Source organism: Coregonus lavaretus (assembly GCF_964263955.1).
Source record: "Coregonus lavaretus genome assembly, contig: HAP1_SCAFFOLD_618, whole genome shotgun sequence".
Classification (NCBI taxonomy): Eukaryota; Metazoa; Chordata; class Actinopteri; order Salmoniformes; family Salmonidae; genus Coregonus; species Coregonus lavaretus.
The window spans coordinates 281,580-299,936 of record NW_028163826.1 but is presented as its reverse complement, the minus strand read 5'-3'; the positions used below and the strand labels follow the sequence as shown (position 1 = coordinate 299,936).

The 18,357-nt window shown below is 46.0% G+C and overlaps 1 protein-coding gene across 1 annotated transcript; it reads right to left on the bottom strand.

Annotated features, from left to right (window-relative positions):
* Window positions 1-2,653: 2,653 nt before the first annotated feature.
* On the bottom strand, window positions 2,654-18,136 carry LOC311117745 (uncharacterized protein). The gene is made up of 4 exons (XM_084192666.1): window positions 18,042-18,136; window positions 16,685-17,347; window positions 5,685-5,914; window positions 2,654-3,320 (listed from the first exon to the last, which is right to left on the bottom strand). The coding sequence occupies exons 1-4, from the start codon at window positions 18,103-18,105 to the stop codon at window positions 3,027-3,029; spliced, it is 1,251 nt and encodes a 416-aa protein (XP_084048792.1). The 5' UTR covers window positions 18,106-18,136; the 3' UTR covers window positions 2,654-3,026.
* Between the last annotated feature and the right edge of the window lie 221 nt (window positions 18,137-18,357).

Below are 18,357 nucleotides of genomic sequence, written 5' to 3'. Positions count from 1 at the left end.
GAGAAGACTCATGAGACCATAAGCTTACTAGTAAAATGCACCTGAGGGGGTACTTCAGGGGTACTCCGGGCAGAGGAAAATTCAGTTGGTGGTACCCTGAAAAAGGTTGGGAACGACTGGGCTTGACAACTATTTTTTATGTTCATTTATTTAGGCTACAAATCTATTCCATATATTAAATCAAAGCACAGAGAATGTATCCAAATAAACCCTATAGCGCTTGAATCTCAACAAAAACTCACAAGGCAGACGCAGTAAAAACAGAACTCAAAATACTTTCCCCAACGGCAGCAACAGTAGCTTCCACACGCTGCCGTCCTCTCAGAGCGCGCATAACACCTACGCATACCGTGATAGTAAATATGGGTAGAAATTATTCTCAAACTAAACTCTAAAGCAAATTTATAAAACACCAATATTTACAGCAAATTAGGAAATAAAATGAAAATATCTCACCTCCGAATAAGTAACTGCGAGTAGAATCCGTAATATATCTTCCCCACTTGAATAAAGCAAGCACTTTCTCCAATGAAACCCGTGAGTTTCTACTGATATTCAGCCGCAGGTTTCCTCTGCCCTTATATTCAACATGTTCACTTGCAAATCAAGAGTAGAAGGAACGTGTATTCACGTTTTCACAAGGCTTGACCGAGTTCTTGGTAAGACACCCAAACATCCACATGCATATGCAGCGAGACTGTGGCGCGGAGATCCGCACTCCAAGCGTATTGACTTGTATGAGCTGGAGAAACCGGAAAAGCCTACTAATGGCTTGACTATACCGCAGGCCAGCCAATCAGAGACGAGAACGAGCTTGCACGGCATCGCTCACGTTTCAATGGGCAATTTCGTTTTACATAGCCCAGTGCCCCGGGTGTGCGGAGTTAGTTCGTTTTAGACCATTCAAATTGGTCCTCAAGTGAACTCTTAACTACCTGCCGCCTCAAAACGAGCTCGCCCAATCATAGCTGGATGGAGACTTGGAGCTCTTTGGCAATTTTACGCATGATGATATGCGATAATAAAGGAGAAAATATTTTAACACATGCATGTCATTATCATTGTAGGGATCCAATAATAAACTGTCGTGAATGGTGTCTAAAGCAATGTTTTCGGGGACAAATGTTATTTGCCACATGCGCCAAATACAACAGGTGTAGACCTCACAGTGAAATGCTTACTTACAAGCCCTTAACCAACAATGCAGTTTTAAGAAAATAAAAAAGTGTAAAGTAAAAAATAGATAAGTAAAAAATAAAAATAGCAAATAATTAAAGAGCAGCAGTAAAATAAAATAACATTAGGGAGGCTATATACAGGGGGGTACCGGTACAGAGTCAATGTGCGGGGGCACCGGTTAGTTGAGGTAATTGAGGTGATATGTACATGTGGGTACAGTTAAAGTGACTATGCACAGATAATAAACAGTAGCAGCAGCGTAAAAAAGGGAGTCAGGGTGGGGTGGGGTGGCAATGCAAATAGTCCGGGTAGCCATGATTAGCTGTTCAGGAGTCTTATGGCTTGGGGGTAGAAGCTGTTAAGAAGCCTTTTGGACCTAGACTTGGCGCTCCGGTACTGCTTGCCGTGCGGTAGCAGAGAGAACAGTCTATGACTAGGGTGGCTGGAGTCTTTGACAATTTTTAGGGCCTTCCTCTGACACCGCCTGGTATAGAGGTCCTGGATGGCAGGAAGCTTGGCCCCAGTGATGTACTGGGCCGTACGCACTACCCTCTATAGTGCTTTGCGGTCGTAGGCTGAGCAGTTGCCATACCAGGTGGTGATGCAACCAGTCAGGATGCTCTCGATGGTGCAGCTGTATAACTTTTTGAGGATCTGAAGACCCATGCCAAATCTTTTCAGTCTCCTGGGGGGGAATAGGCTTTATCGTGCCCTCTTCACGACTGTTTTGATGTGTTTGGACCATGATAGTTTGTTGGTGATGTGGACACCAAGGAACTTGAAGCTCTCAACCTGTTCCACTACAGCCCCGTCGATGAGAATTTTCCCTGTAGTCCACAATCATCTTCTTTGTCTTGGTCACGTTAAGGGAGAGGTTGTTATCCTGGCACCACACGGCCAGGTCTCTGACCTCCTCCCTATAGGCTGTCTCATCATTGTCGGTGATTAGGCCTACCACTGTTGTGTCGTCGGCAAACTTAATGATGGTGTTGGAGTCGTGCCTGGCCATGCAGTCATGGGTGAACAGGGAGTACAGGAGGGGACTGAGCACGCACCCCTGAGGGGCCCCCGTGTTGAGGATCAGCGTGGCAGATGTGTTGTTACCTACCCTTACCACATGCAGAATATAGTTTAGTGTAATTTATCTAAACATGCATAATGAAGCATTTTAGGCACTTGTGTGTGTCCTTGCCTATGGGATTTGCAGATGGCATGACAGGCTGTTTAATACCCATGTGTTATTACTACAGTGCATTCGGAAAGTATTTAGACCCCTTGACTTTTTCCACATTTTGTTACGTTACAGCCTTATTCTAAAATGGATCAAATTCATATTTTTCCTCATCAATCTACACAAAATACCCCATCTGGCAACAAACTGAACGAAATGGACTGAAACACGGGAGCAGAACTGTCAGCAAAAGTGAAACAGAACAGATGAGAGTACGCTTACACCAGATGAAAAGAAACCATATGAACACCAATACATTTTTTATTTGTGAAGTTGACAAAAGTAGATTGTGAAAAGAGAGAGAGAATAACGCTGAATTTAAGTTGCTTCACTGAGACCACTGAACCTTTGGAACGTCAGGCTTAAACCATTTTACGGTTAATTAAACAATTAACAAAGCAGATTAATTTCATGTTGGCCCTACACTCCGGCAAGAGGTAAACGTACATTCGGAGAGCCTACAAGTCCTTTCCAAATATGAAAAGGCATGGAGTGCTCAACCCCACCAGACCTGGGTCAAAAGAAACACACAGCCGTAGCGTACGTCAAATACTTCCGAGCTGTACTTAAGATGACCCGGGTCTGCACCCATTATGTCTTCTATAAAGACCTCTGATTATGTCCTGTCTCTGTCCTCAGTTCCATCATCATGCCTGGTAGTGGTCGACGCCCCAATCTCACCTGCCGCTACCCCCTCCACCCTGCTACACTGGTGGCAACAGCTGTGGCTGTGATGTGGTGTCTGCTTCGGTCTCTGCTGGTTCTGGGCCAGACCACTGAGGAGCGTTAGTACCCTGATTTCATGCTCCATACGGGCCCTCTCCCGCCGGTCCTCCCTGTCCGCGGCCTCCCTCTGCCTCAGTTCCTCCTTCTCCAGCCACTGGGACAGCAAGTCCTGCTGCCAGCGAGCCTGACATAGACACACAGAGAGAGAGAGAGAGTTTAGACACTGAGTTTTCTACCAAAAGCATTATGTACACCCATCTAGTACCGGGTCGGACCCCCTTTAACTCCAGAACAGCCCGAATTCTTTGGGCATGGAAACGTTGCTCAATTGGTATCAAGGGACCTAACGTGTGCCAGGAAAACATTCACCACACCACCAGCCTGTACCGTTGACACCAGGCAGGATGGGTCCATGGACTCACGCTGCTTACGCCAAATCCTGACTCTGCCATCATCATGACGCAACAGGAACTGGGATTCGTCGAACCAGGCAATGTTTTTCCCACTCCTCAATTGTCCAGTGTTGGTGATCGCTTGACCACTGTTTTTTTTAGCTGATAGGAGTGGAACCCGGTGTGGTCGTCTGCTGCAATAGCCCATCCGTGACAAGGACCAACGAGTTGTGTGGGTACGTGATGCCGTTCTGCACTAATGCGGTTCTCCTTAGCTCCCCATGAGCAACCTTCTGAAGGTCTAAAATTCAAATTAGAATCCAAATATTCATCATGAATGGATAAATGGAACCTGGGACAATAAACCGAAAATTACAGACAAAACGGCATTGCCTTCCTCTTACAGAAGTATTTTGCTTACGTCTGTAATATTTTGTGATTTTGCTGCTACACAACGTTCCTGTAGATTGTTCTAAAACCATGATTTGGTCAACAGTAATAACAGCCCTATGCATTATGTTGATTCCTGCCATGAAAGAGGAGGGAGAGATGTATTCTAAGAAGCACAAATGCACAACGCTATTGCGGGAAAAAATACAGTTTTCAATGAACTACTGTTGTTCTAGTTACAGAGAGGAGAGTCACAGCTTTCTTTGTGGCGCAGTGGTCTGTGCCACTAGAGATCCTGGTTCGAATCCAGGCTCTGTCGTAGCCGGCCGCGACCGGGAGACCCATGGGGCGGCGCACAATTGGCCCAGCGTCGTCCAGGGTAGGGGAGGGAATGGCCGGCAGGGGATGTAGCTCAGTTGGTAGAGCATGGCGTTTGCAACGCCAGGGTTGTGGGTTCGATTCCCAGTATGAAAAAAAATAATGTATGCACTCACTAACTGTAAGTTGCTCTGGATAAGAGCGTCTGCTAAATGACTAAAATATAATGTATCTCTTAATATTGAGTTAATGGCACCACTTTCAATCCAGAGTAGGTTTTAGTTAGGATGGTTTTGATGCGCGGAGCCATTTGAAGTGACTACGCCTACATCAAGTCTAGCGCTGGAAAGTTTTTGTAGGACATTTACTGATAGATTAATCAATTAGCCTACATGGCAACATATTCATATTTAGAGCTAGCAATCTGGCTAAGTGTTTGAGTTCCCCTTCATTTGAATAATAAAGTCTATAGGCTACAAAGATGTCAGCAAATTCTCTGTTATTGAGCAAAATAGTTACATTTATCGCAATATGACTTTAGTCCATATCGCCCAGCTCTATGCTCAACGGTGCTAACAATGTAAAAGTTAGCAGAACTGTATGTGTGCCAAAATAAATGCATCACAGAGTTCAAGTAACAGACACATCTCAACATCAACTGTTCAGAGGAGACTGTGTGAATCAGGCCTTCATAGTAAAATTGCTGCAAAGTAACCATAACTAAAGGACACCAATAAGAAGAAGAGACCTGCTCTGGCCACGAAACACGAGCAATTGACATTAGACTGGTGGAAATGTGTCCTTTGGTCTGATGAGTCCAAATTTGAGATTTTTGGTTCCAACTGCCGTGTCTTTGTGAGACGCAGAGTAGGTGAACGGATGATCTCCGCATGTGTGGTTCACACCGTGAAGCATGGAGGAGGTGGTGTGAGGGTGCTTTGCTGGTGACACTGACTGTGATTTATTTAGAATTCAATGCACACTTAACCAGCATGGCGACCACAGCATTCTGCAGCGATACGCCATCCCATCTGGTTTGGGCTTAGTGGGACAATCATTTGTTTTTCAACAGGACAGGCTGTGTAAGGGCTATTTGACCAAGAAGGAGAGTGATGGAGTGCTGCATCAGATGACCTGGCCTCCAAAATCCCCCCGACCTCAACCTAATTGAGATGGTTTGGGATGAGTCGGACCGCAGAGTGAAGGAAAAGCAGCCAACAAGTGCTCAGCATATGTGGGAACACCTTCAAGACTGTTGGAAAAGCATTCCAGGTGAAGCTGGTTGAGAGAATGCCAAGAGTGTGCAAAGCTGTCATCAAGGCAAAGGCTGGCTACTTTGAAGAATCTCAAATATAAAATATATTTTTGATTTGTTTAACACTTTTTTTGGTTACTACACGATTCCATGTGTGTTATTTTCATAGTTTCGATGTCTGTATGTCTCTGACCTGCTCCTGCCTCTGGCCTTCCAGCTGCACCATCAACTCCCGGGACTCTGAGACCAGCCTCTGGAAGCAGTCTGCCAGGTGCTTCAACACAGGCTCCAGGGACTGGGTGGAGGGGATGGCGGTAGCACTGCCCAGGTTGGGGCTATGGTCTGGGGGTGGAGAGAAAGGGGAAGCAGGCTGGGGTGGTGGGGGTGTTGACCTGGAGCTGCGGTCATCCTCCAATGGATGAACTGCAAGGCAAGAGATTAAATAGATTCACAAAAAAAAAAAAAAAAAAAAAAAATCAGATTAAATTAAAGCTTTATTGTTCCAACACTGGGCAATTTGATTTGCATGAAAATTGAGTAAACTGTTGATACAGTAGAGTACATTGCAAGGTTATTATAGTAAATTAAAACTGAAACGAAAATAAAAACAAAAATTGGAAAAAACAATTTAGTAAAATAAAAAATACAATAAAAAAAACACTTGAAAAAACAAACTATTCTGAAACTACTATTTTTGAATGCTAAAATAAAATAGAAACATTATAAATTATGTTTAGATTTAGTTTTATTTTTTTATTCTAAACTTTGGGCAAAAAATGAAATGGGGTTTCCAAGCTATTTTTATAACGAGGTTTTCGAGCTTCTGAATCTGGCGGGTAAAATGTTGCCAGTAGATGGCGATGTTTCAAATAGTCCTAGCTTGTGCATCACCATCACTAGCTAACAGGGAAGACATCTGAGGACGAGCACGGGGCGTGACTGGGCCAAGCTAGAGCAGATTGGGAAGTTGTTGGAGCCGTTTACTTCAAAACTGACAGCCGGTCGTGTGTCTGATGTGGTGCCAATCTTGAGGCATTCAACTACGGGTTGCAAAACAGTTGCCACGTGTCCTCCTGAAGTCACTGCGTGAGCGCTTGACATGCATACTGAATCGTCGGGCAGCCAACTTCGATCCAACCCCTGCAGCAGCTTGCCTGTCTCTGGCACGTTGCTCAACAGAGATGGAGCCACTGATGAGGGAATATGGCTGTGCGATATGGCCTCACATCTAGATGTTTTTTTAAACTTATGGCCAACATTTATTTATTTATATCTAAGTTTTGTTGTACAATTAAAAGGTCAAATACACTACATTTCAAACAGTCAGCAATAATTTAATAATTATATTAGACCACCTAATAATTATATTATTCTATCGAAATAGTTTTACCTACTTTTTTGCAATAATCACTGATCTGGCTTTTAAGTCTCTGAAAATGCCTTTTTAGTTAAAACCATGCATAATCTTTGGCTAAAATGCTGCTAGCGGTACGTGGTATTATAATGCAGCGCGACAAATATCCCAGAATTAATGTTCATTGATACTCCCGCTTTAGTAGTGTCTGCTCTGAGCGCAATTTGAGTTGAGACATAAAAAAGGTTAGAAAGGTTAACTTCTCCTCTATTACAGTAAAATAATGGCTCAATGTGTTTGTGTCCATATGACCGATTCTGTTGGACCAAATTGCAAATAGCGAGTTGAAACCGCTTGTCAGAGAGGAGGAAGTGATCTCTCATCTTTGTTGTTGTGAGTGGCAAGGGGGGGAAGAGAGGAAGAGGCGAAGCGAAAGGTTTCACTCTAGCCAAGATTTGTCCAAAATAAGCCCAATGTGTTTCTATGGCCTGCCTTCACGCCTTTGGGACAACGGCTCCCATTGTTAGGGTTGAGATGTGAGCATCTCCTCATTACACACGGATCTCTGGTGTAAATGGGAAGGTGTGAAGGAGACGAGACCAAAAAAGACAACATGAGAACAAGCGAACACAAACGCTACGAAAATCAAAAAAAAATAAATAAAAAAAAACTTGATTCTTGCGATACAGGCGTTTGGAATATTGCACAAAAAACATAATTTGAATTAATTAAATATATCGCTCAGCCTATGAGGGAAGCAGAGTCTTTTGTACTTCAGCAAATCAGAGAGTACATCTGTGGAGCAGCAGGACCGCAGGAAGACGGTTGATTTGAAAACCAATAGAACTTGAAAGAAAAAGGCTACTGGTTTCAATGGCATATGGACGTCTTTATAAAGTAATTGCCTGCACGTTTGGTTGGATTTTGGCTACTTTGAAGCCATGCCTCATAATATGTAGTAAAATGTTCAGGTTTCAAACAATTAAGCATGTTTTCAAAATGCATACTGCCTCCAGGTCATTGCAAAGTGGCGTGTGACGCGCTGAAGCCTTCCTAGTTGCCTATACACTTCAATGGTGAATGGGAAGCGCTTCAATTACTAGTTGAGAAATAAAAATAGCTATTTTTAATCGTGGCCATTGTATTTATTTATTTTTATTTTTATTTTGTACATGTGATTGCCTTTAGAATTGTTGTGCAATGAGGCAAACTTTTATAATTTTTGCAACCAGGAAAAAGGCAGAGTGATATTAATATTACATAACATGTCAAATGTGCCATGACTTCATTTAATTGTTTTTTCCTCTCTCTTTCTGTCAGATAAAGGTACTTGATTCGTCTTACATATACTACTAAAGCTAAATAAGCACTGGATTGGTGTAAACTTGGGCAAGAGAGTTTCCTTCCACCATACTTCTTGCACCAGTCTAGGCGCTTATCCTTTAAATCCAAGTCACATTAGGATTGATTGATAATTTAAATGTAACCAAACCTGTGTCCAGGCCCAGGAGCTGTATGGAGTCCTCTAGTGGCCAAAAGCCTGTGTTAGCATGGGCAGCGCCATTGATGACTTTCACCATTTTGATTTAGTCAACTTCATTGGCTGATCCTTTCTGATGAACCGGTTGGCATGACCTGACGACCCGGTTGGGGTCTTGACAGCCGGGTCATCAGGAAGAATCAGCCAATTAATTTCACTTGTGAAGAAGAACATTTACTATTTCAAGATGGAGATGGCCCCAATAGTGCTACACGGATGGTGCTACCCCATGCTCTCACTGATGCCATCATGACACAGATACAGAGATGTTGTCTATCCAAGTCTATGGTCCTGGCCCATCACCTTATGTATTACTACCCCCCCCCAGTGGCAAGAAGTGACATCCCAAAAAACAAACTATAGTCCTACAACACTTAACTGGCTCCTAGCCGCCCACACTGTCCCTTGATAAAGAAAAGGAAAGCCTCACACTCTAGGAGCTCAGATGCAATAACTGTAAAACCAACGTTTGGACAGACGAGCTGTCTTCATCAGGGTACAAGCTTGTCTGTCGAAATGTTGGTTACTAAAATATTGCATCTGAGCTCCTAGAGTGTGAGGCACTCCTTTTCTTTATCAAGTGTTCTACTCCGCTAGCCAGCAAAGCAAATCAAATCAAATTGTATTGGCCACATGCACATTACAGTGAAATGCTTACTTACAGCCCTTAACCAACAATGCATTTATTTTGTAATAAAAAAGTCCCTTGACACAGATACAGAGTGACATCCCAAAAAAAACTACTCAAAGCCTACAACACATCCATGGCTGCCAATATAGGCTACTTTCTAAAACTAAAAAATGTAAAAATGAAATATAAAATGTTTTTTTTTTATCAAACTGAAACTAAATAGAAACTAGTAAATTAACTCTGAAAACAAACTGAAACTAAACTGAATTTAAAATAAAACAAAAAACGAATAGAAAAAAAAAAAAAAACTAATTAAATCGTTAAACTATAATAACCTTGGTACATTGTGCTTCAGCCAATCTGATGTAGAGTTAATTGCCTAGGGAGCACGGAACTCAGTGAAAGCCAATCTGATTTGTTAGAAATGATCATTTAAAAAAGGTAGACGGAGCGAGATGACATTGCAATTAACAGCACTGCAGATATTGGAATGAATGTGATGCAAAACTTTGCTCTCACTAAGTCACACAGAGTATATGAGCACGGCTGCTAAAACGTAGCCACGGGACCAAAACAGCAGAGGCGTTTAGCCTCGAACTTCCAAGTTGTTAGTTGTTGCAGAAATTGACCCACTATGTGTTTACAGTTCTTTGTGCTTGTGTCGTTCCATGTAATTTCAGCCATGACACCCACCAACTCAGATTGTTCTGAAATCGTTTCTGTAGTTGAGGAGTTTACCACATCAGTCACTGGCTTCATTAATAAGTGCATCAACGACTTTGTCCCCACGGTGTCCGTACGTACATATCTCAATCAGAAGCCATGGATTACAGGCAACATCCGAACTGAGCTAAAGGCTAGAGATGCAGTTTTTAAGGAGAGTGACACGAATCCTACTACACCGGCTCTGACGCTCTTCGGATGTTGCAGGGCTTACAAAATATAATGGATTACAAAAGGCAAACCCAGCCGCGAGCTGCCCAGTGACGCGAGCCTACCAGAAGAGCTGAATGCCTTCAATGCTCGCTTCGAGGCAAGCAACACTGAACCATGCATGACAGCACCAGCTGTTCCGGACAACTGTGTGATCACGCTTTCCGTTGCTGATGTGAGTAAGACCTTTAAACAAGTTAACATTCACAAGGCCGCAGGGCCCGACAGATTACCAGGACACGTACTCAGAGCATATGCTGACCAGCTGGCAAGCGTCTTCACTGACATTTTCAACCTCTCCCTAACACAGTCTGTAATACCTTAATGTTTCAAGCAGACCACCATAGTCCCTGTGCCCAAGAACACCAAGGTAACCTGTCTAAATGACTATCGTCCCATAGCACTCACATCTGCTTTGAAACGCCATCGTCCCAGACACCCTGGACCCACTCCAATTCGTATACCGCCTCAACAGATCTCTATTGCACTCCACACTGCCTTTTCCCACCTGGACAAGAGGGAACACGTATGTGAGAATGCTGCTCATTGACTACAGCTCAGCGTTCAACACCATAGTGCCCTCCAAGCTCATCACTAAGCTAAGGACTCTGGGACTAAACACCTCCCTCTGCAACTGGATCCTGGACTTCCTGACGGGCCGCCCCCAGGTGGTAAGGGTAGGTAACAACACATCTGCCACGCTGATCCTCAACACGGAGGCCCCTCAGGGGTGCGTGCTCAGTCCCCTCCTGTACTCCCTGTTCACCCATGACTGCATGGCCAGGCACGACTCCAACACCATCATTAAGTTTGCCGACGACACAACAGTGGTAGGCCTGATCACCGATGACGATGAGACAGCCTATAGGGAGGAGCTCAGAGACCGACAACAACCTCTCCCTCAACGTCAGCAACACAAAGGAGCTGATCGTGGACTACAGGAAACGGAGGGCCGAGCACGCCCCCATTCACATCGACGGGGCTATAGTGGAGCGGGTCGAGAGCTTCAAGTTCCTTGGCGTCTACATCACTAAAGGCGTCAGCATGCTTCAGTTCGGCTGGCGCCTTGCCGAACTTGGCTAGCGTAACCAATTTTTTTTTTAAACATGAAAACAAGTCGTCTTAACGTTGAATGACAAATACTTTATTTAAGAATCCCTACTGTTGACCAATCACTGGCGAAGGGGCGTAAACTTCGGCTCCAAACTTCGGCTTGCCTCCAGAAAAAAATGCTGGTGCCCGAACAGACAAAAAAAAAAACATCTCCGAAGTCCAAAACGAACAAAAACGTCACAAAAATGTCATCAGAATATATGGTACGAACTCTTCCGAACTGTTTTTCGGCTGGGAAGCGGACGCCTTAAGGATCTGTCATGGCCCTCACACACCAACCTCCCGAGTGGCGCAGTGGTCTAAGGCGCCGCATCGCAGCGCTAACTGTGCCACTAGAGATCCTGGTTCGAATCCAGGCTCTGTCGCAGCCGGCCGCGACCGGGAGACCCATGAGGCGGCGCACAATTGGCCCAGCGTCGTCCAGGGTAGGGGAGGGAATGGCCGGCAGGGGATGTAGCTCAGTTGATAGAGCATGGCGTTTGCAACGCCAGGGTTGTGGGTTCGATTCCCACGGGGGGGCCAGTATAAAAAAAATATATATATATGTATTCACTAACTGTAAGTCGCTCTGGATAAGAGCGTCTGCTAAATGACTAAAATGTAAATGTAAACACAGTCGTGAAGAGGGCACGACGACGCCTCTTCCCCCTCAGGCTGGGCCCTCAGATCCTCAAAAAGTAATACAGCTGCACCATTGAGAGTATCTTGACTGGCTGCATCATCGCTTGGTGTGGCAACTGCTTGGCATCCGACCGCAAGGCGCTACAGAGGGTAGTGCGTACAGCCGAGGTCCCTGCCATCCAGGACCTCTATACCAGGCGGTGGTCAGACGAAGGCCCTAAAAATGGTCAGACTCTAGCCACCCAAGCCATAGACTGATCTCTCAGCTACGGCACGCAGAACCGATGCACCAAGTCCGGAACCAACATGACCCCTGAACCCCAAGCCATAATAGTTAACCAAATAGCTACCCGGACATCGACCCTTTTTGCACTAACTTTTATGACTCATCACATATACGCTGCTGCTACTACTTATTATCTGTCATCTATTCCTGTACATATCTACCTCAATTACGTCGTACCCCTGCACATCGACTCGGTACTGGAAGCCAAGTTATCGTTACTCGTTGTGTATTTATTATTACGTGTTTTACTTTTCTATTATTTCTCTATTTTCTTTCTTTCTGCGTTGTTGCTGAGAGAACGTAGGTCTAGAATGGGACGCAAAGACCCGTCCCTTTCCGGGAACCAGGAAATACCAGCCGTCCTGGCTCTTCGACAAAGGAACTACTCAGATTGCCTGTTTCTGGAGACGGGAGGATATTTCCTCCCTCAAAAAGGACGCTGAGTCCTCCGGAACAGTCGACACGATGACACTGCAGAAGCGTTGGGGATGCACAACGAATTGTCGTCACTGTTCGCATGATCCAGGGCGACACTGCGCATGCATGCCACTGGTCCGAGCAGACAGCGAGCCTCCAATGAAGTGTCAGCTGAAGGGGTGGGACGCCACCTTGTGGACTGGGAGAGATTGGTTCTTCTTCCATTTCCACCACTCTGGACAATCGTGTGTCTATACATGGAGAAGGAACACTTTTCCTCAAACTCACATGCGGGAGACACAACACTTTGACACCCGCGAACACTGCAGAACTTTGAGGATGAAAAAAACTGTGTTTATGTGCCAAGATTTTCCTAAAGCCCGGCCAACTCTGGGTACAAGGGCTCCAGCAATCAGTGACGTCCACTGATTGGCAGTGCCACCTGGGAGAACTCACAATGAGCCTCACTCGGTGTACACTGCACCCTTATGGGTGTACACTGCCCCCAGCAATGGCTGACGTAGTACCCCGTTTGGCGTAACAAAACGTGGGGGCACTGTCATCACAGCAATGATGTCACTATCGGAAACACCAAGCCCCCTAAAGAATGCTACACGATTGTCAAGAGAACCTGCGCTGCGGACTAGCAGGGGTACAGTGCCAGCCATCCCCTAGTCTCAAACACAAACTGATTTGAGCGAAGGCAGCCCGAGCATGCACCGAGCCGAGACATACAAGACAACCAAAGTGATTATCTTTTAATTAATTGGGGCATGGTCGCGAACCCAAACCCAGCTTGTTAGCCTTCGTCGTTTCGGTCGCATTAGCCATCTTACTTATTGCTATAGCCAGGCCAAGCAATTAGAAGAATAAGGAATTGTTCGTTATTAGGAAACTTTTGAGAACCATACAAACTTCAGCACACAACGTTCCAAGGGATGAGCACGCTCTACCACTAAGGGACAGTTTAGTCCAGGGGATGAGCACGCTCTACCACTAAGGGACAGTTTAGTCCAGGGGATGAGCACGCTCTACCACTAAGGGACAGTTTAGTCCAGGGGATGAGCACGCTCTACCACTAAGGGACAGTTTAGTCCAGGGGATGAGCACGCTCTACCACTAAGGGACAGTTTAGTCCAGGGGATGAGCACGCTCTACCACTAAGGGACAGTTTAGTCCAGGGGATGAGCACGCTCTACCACTAAGGGACGAGTTTAGTCCAGGGGATGAGCACGCTCTACCACTAAGGGACGAGTTTAGTCCAGGGGATGAGCACGCTCTACCACTAAGGGACAGTTTAGTCCAGGGGATGAGCACGCTCTACCACTAAGGGACAGTTTAGTCCAGGGGATGAGCACGCTCTACCACTAAGGGACAGTTTAGTCCAGGGGATGAGCACGCTCTACCACTAAGGGACAGTTTAGTCCAGGGGATGACCACGCTCTACCACTAAGGGACAGTTTAGTCCAGGGGATGAGCACGCTCTACCACTAAGGGACAGTTTAGTCCAGGGGATGAGCACGCTCTACCACTAAGGGACAGTTTAGTCCAGGGGATGAGCACGCTCTACCACTAAGGGACAGTTTAGTCCAGGGGATGAGCACGCTCTACCACTAAGGGACAGTTTAGTCCAGGGGATGAGCACGCTCTACCACTAAGGGACAGTTTAGTCCAGGGGATGAGCACGCTCTACCACTAAGGGACAGTTTAGTCCAGGGGATGAGCACGCTCTACCACTAAGGGACAGTTTAGTCCAGGGGATGAGCACGCTCTACCACTAAGGGACAGTTTAGTCCAGGGGATGAGCACGCTCTACCACTAAGGGACAGTTTAGTCCAGGGGATGAGCACGCTCTACCACTAAGGGACAGTTTAGTCCAGGGGATTAGCACGCTCTACCACTAAGGGACAGTTTAGTCCAGGGGATGAGCACGCTCTACCACTAAGGGACAGTTTAGTCCAGGGGATGAGCACGCTCTACCACTAAGGGACAGTTTAGTCCAGGGGATGAGCACGCTCTACCACTAAGGGACAGTTTAGTCCAGGGGATGAGCACGCTCTACCACTAAGGGACAGTTTAGTCCAGGGGATGAGCACGCTCTACCACTAAGGGACAGTTTAGTCCAGGGGATGAGCACGCTCTACCACTAAGGGACGAGTTTAGTCCAGGGGATGAGCACGCTCTACCACTAAGGGACAGTTTAGTCCAGGGGATGAGCACGCTCTACCACTAAGGGACAGTTTAGTCCAGGGGATGAGCACGCTCTACCACTAAGGGACAGTTTAGTCCAGGGGATGAGCACGCTCTACCACTAAGGGACAGTTTAGTCCAGGGGATGAGCACGCTCTACCACTAAGGGACAGTTTAGTCCAGGGGATGAGCACGCTCTACCACTAAGGGACGAGTTTAGTCCAGGGGATGAGCACGCTCTACCACTAAGGGACAGTTTAGTCCAGGGGATGAGCACGCTCTACCACTAAGGGACAGTTTAGTCCAGGGGATGAGCACGCTCTACCACTAAGGGACAGTTTAGTCCAGGGGATGAGCACGCTCTACCACTAAGGGACAGTTTAGTCCAGGGGATGAGTACGCTCTACCACTAAGGGACAGTTTAGTCCAGGGGATGAGCACGCTCTACCACTAAGGGACAGTTTAGTCCAGGGGATGAGCACGCTCTACCACTAAGGGACAGTTTAGTCCAGGGGATGAGCACGCTCTACCACTAAGGGACAGTTTAGTCCAGGGGATGAGCACGCTCTACCACTAAGGGACAGTTTAGTCCAGGGGATGAGCACGCTCTACCACTAAGGGACAGTTTAGTCCAGGGGATGAGCACGCTCTACCACTAAGGGACAGTTTAGTCCAGGGGATGAGCACGCTCTACCACTAAGGGACGAGTTTAGTCCAGGGGATGAGCACGCTCTACCACTAAGGGACAGTTTAGTCCAGGGGATGAGCATGCTCTACCACTAAGGGACAGTTTAGTCCAGGGGATGAGCATGCTCTACCACTAAGGGACAGTTTAGTCCAGGGGATGAGCACGCTCTACCACTAAGGGACAGTTTAGTCCAGGGGATGAGCACGCTCTACCACTAAGGGACAGTTTAGTCCAGGGGATGAGCATGCTCTACCACTAAGGGACAGTTTAGTCCAGGGGATGAGCACGCTCTACCACTAAGGGACAGTTTAGTCCAGGGGATGAGCACGCTCTACCACTAAGGGACAGTTTAGTCCAGGGGATGAGCACGCTCTACCACTAAGGGACAGTTTAGTCCAGGGGATGAGCACGCTCTACCACTAAGGGACAGTTTAGTCCAGGGGATGAGCACGCTCTACCACTAAGGGACAGTTTAGTCCAGGGGATGAGCACGCTCTACCACTAAGGGACAGTTTAGTCCAGGGGATGAGCACGCTCTACCACTAAGGGACAGTTTAGTCCAGGGGATGAGCACGCTCTACCACTAAGGGACAGTTTAGTCCAGGGGATGAGCACGCTCTACCACTAAGGGACAGTTTAGTCCAGGGGATGAGCACGCTCTACCACTAAGGGACAGTTTAGTCCAGGGGATGAGCACGCTCTACCACTAAGGGACAGTTTAGTCCAGGGGATGAGCACGCTCTACCACTAAGGGACAGTTTAGTCCAGGGGATGAGCACGCTCTACCACTAAGGGACAGTTTAGTCCAGGGGATGAGCACGCTCTACCACTAAGGGACGAGTTTAGTCCAGGGGATGAGCACGCTCTACCACTAAGGGACAGCCAGACACAAAGAACTGATTCCATTACATAGGATGAAGAAACAAGCCACCGCTCCATACTACTTGTCAGACACAAAGAACTGATACTATATCCTTGTTGTTGGGGTGGGATTGGCGTGCGGTGTGGGGGTTCGTGGGTGGCTTTTGACCATTTCTTTGGATTCCTCATGACTAACTCATTGTTTAAAAAAAAGGTTGGTCCAAATCGGATGTTAGGTACTATATTTATTTAATATTATATGAATCCTATAAATAAATTTAAAAAACGCCAATTTGGATGCAATCAATTAGGTTAATTTCTCAGCGATTAAATTATATTTCAACAAAATAATATTTCAGGAACGCTAATCTTATCTGTTTCTACCAACAGAAACAATTTCAGAACAATGTGAGATGGTGTGTGTTCAAAATCCTCTTTCTTGTTGTTTTTGAGCTGTAACGACCCAATTTCAACGTCATCTCGCTGAGTCTACCTTTAAATGATAATGATAGTGGCACTGATAGCAGAAAGTGTGACAGACAGACAGTAGAATACATACCAACAGGTTCATGACAGTCGTTGCTGTGCTCTAGAAAAGCATCATGGCGTCTTCCACCCGGGCCAGCCAGTGACCGAGTGGTGATTCCTACGCCGTTGAACTCGTAGTCGTCTGTGTCCTCTGCCTCTCTGTCCTCCTCCTCCACCTTCATCTCAGACACCAGATACCGGGATTGTCGTCCTGCTGTCCCCTCAGAAGATCCAAAATGGCGTCCTCCTCCTAGTCCTCCAATCCCTTCAGATCCAAAATAGCGCCCTGTTCCTACGATCAATTCAGACCCAAAATGGTACCCTCCTAATCCTCCTATGCCTTCAGGAGATCCAAAATGGCGCCCTCCTCCAGTCCCCTCCACAGCGCGGTTTCTCCCCAGCACAGCATCCATCTCAGCGTAGTACCTGAAATTGCAGGGCTGGGAGTCGTCCTCGCTCATCAGCAGCTTGGCTCTGACGTAGTTGGCCTTGAGGGTCTTGACGCGGAGCCGGCACTGATGAGGGCTGCGTGAGAAGCCCAAGTCACACATGCGGGCTGAGAGGTGTTTGAAGACATGGCGGTTACGGACATTCTCTGCCAGGCTCTTCTGCACGCGCTCGTCACTCCAGGCACACAGCAACACCTGGGTCTCTTCCACCGTCCAGTTGACGGAGCGCTCGGCCTCTCGCTTTCCTGCAGGAAAGAGTATAGTACAGTTACAGTTATAGTAATGTTCAAACACGATGGCTGACTGTGGCAACACCTTATCAACATGTACAGGAGCTAGGTTTATACAGTGCAGAGGCTGGTGGGAAACTACATGTTTGACTCCGTTCCATTAATTCCATTCCAGCCATTACAATAAGCCCGTCCTCCTATAGCTCATCCCACCAGCCTCCCCTGATACAGTGGTACTAGCTGATATTACTGGACGTGTTGCGTCGAAGCAAATGACACTGAATTACAGGAAAACAGGTGTGTCTTAATTCCTGGCTGCAAAAGTGTGAAGCATGCAGACTACTGACGGTGCTAGAGTCCCTTAGTTATGAAGTCCCTTTAAATAACAAGCTAAAATCTCTCAAATGTTAGCTAGAATGTTTGGCAACAGTACCGTGACTGTTGACAATTATTTTTAAAGTACCTAGCTAGTTAGCTACTAAGCAAGAGTAGTTTCAGTTTGCTAACTAATATCAAAAACGGGCATATCAAGGCTATAAAACATGCGCATCTTCGATAACAAAGTGAAATCGAAGCATTGCCATGATGTCTAGCTAGCTAGCGCTTTCCTGACTTTGGCTAGCTTCACAGCACGTTATGAATGAGAGATGCATGTAACGTTAGCTATTTGTAAAACGTTAAAACATACAGCACCTTTTCATTAACTTACTTTTAGTAGAAGTTGTCACCGAGTTGATAATTGGAGGATTCATTTTTGCTTTCGTTGTAAACATCCACAGATAACGGTGTGGTTTCCTCTCTTCCGGTTTCAGAGTATTGTTTGCGTGACGCCACCAAGAGACAAGAGAACGTTTCATTTTTTTAATAATGTAAGAACTGAAAGCTACAATAGTAAATAGTCTATTGAATTCAATATTAAAATACCACATAAAATGTTCCCAAGTAAAGTATGTGATCAGGCAAAAATAAAGAAAAGACAAATGTTTTTACTCATCATAATGTATTAAAATTGCTCTCTCTCCTAA

Excerpts from the sequence above, each read along its gene's own strand:
- LOC311117745 (XM_084192666.1), bottom strand. The coding sequence starts at position 18,105 with ATGTTTACAACGAAAGCAAAAATGAATCCTCCAATTATCAACTCGGTG. Across the intron at positions 17,348-18,041 it reads GGTGACAACTTCTACTAAAA|GAAAGCGAGAGGCCGAGCGC; the intron begins GTAAGTTAATGA and ends TCTTTCCTGCAG. Across the intron at positions 5,915-16,684 it reads CGACTGTCATGAACCTGTTG|TTCATCCATTGGAGGATGAC; the intron begins GTATGTATTCTA and ends CTTGCCTTGCAG.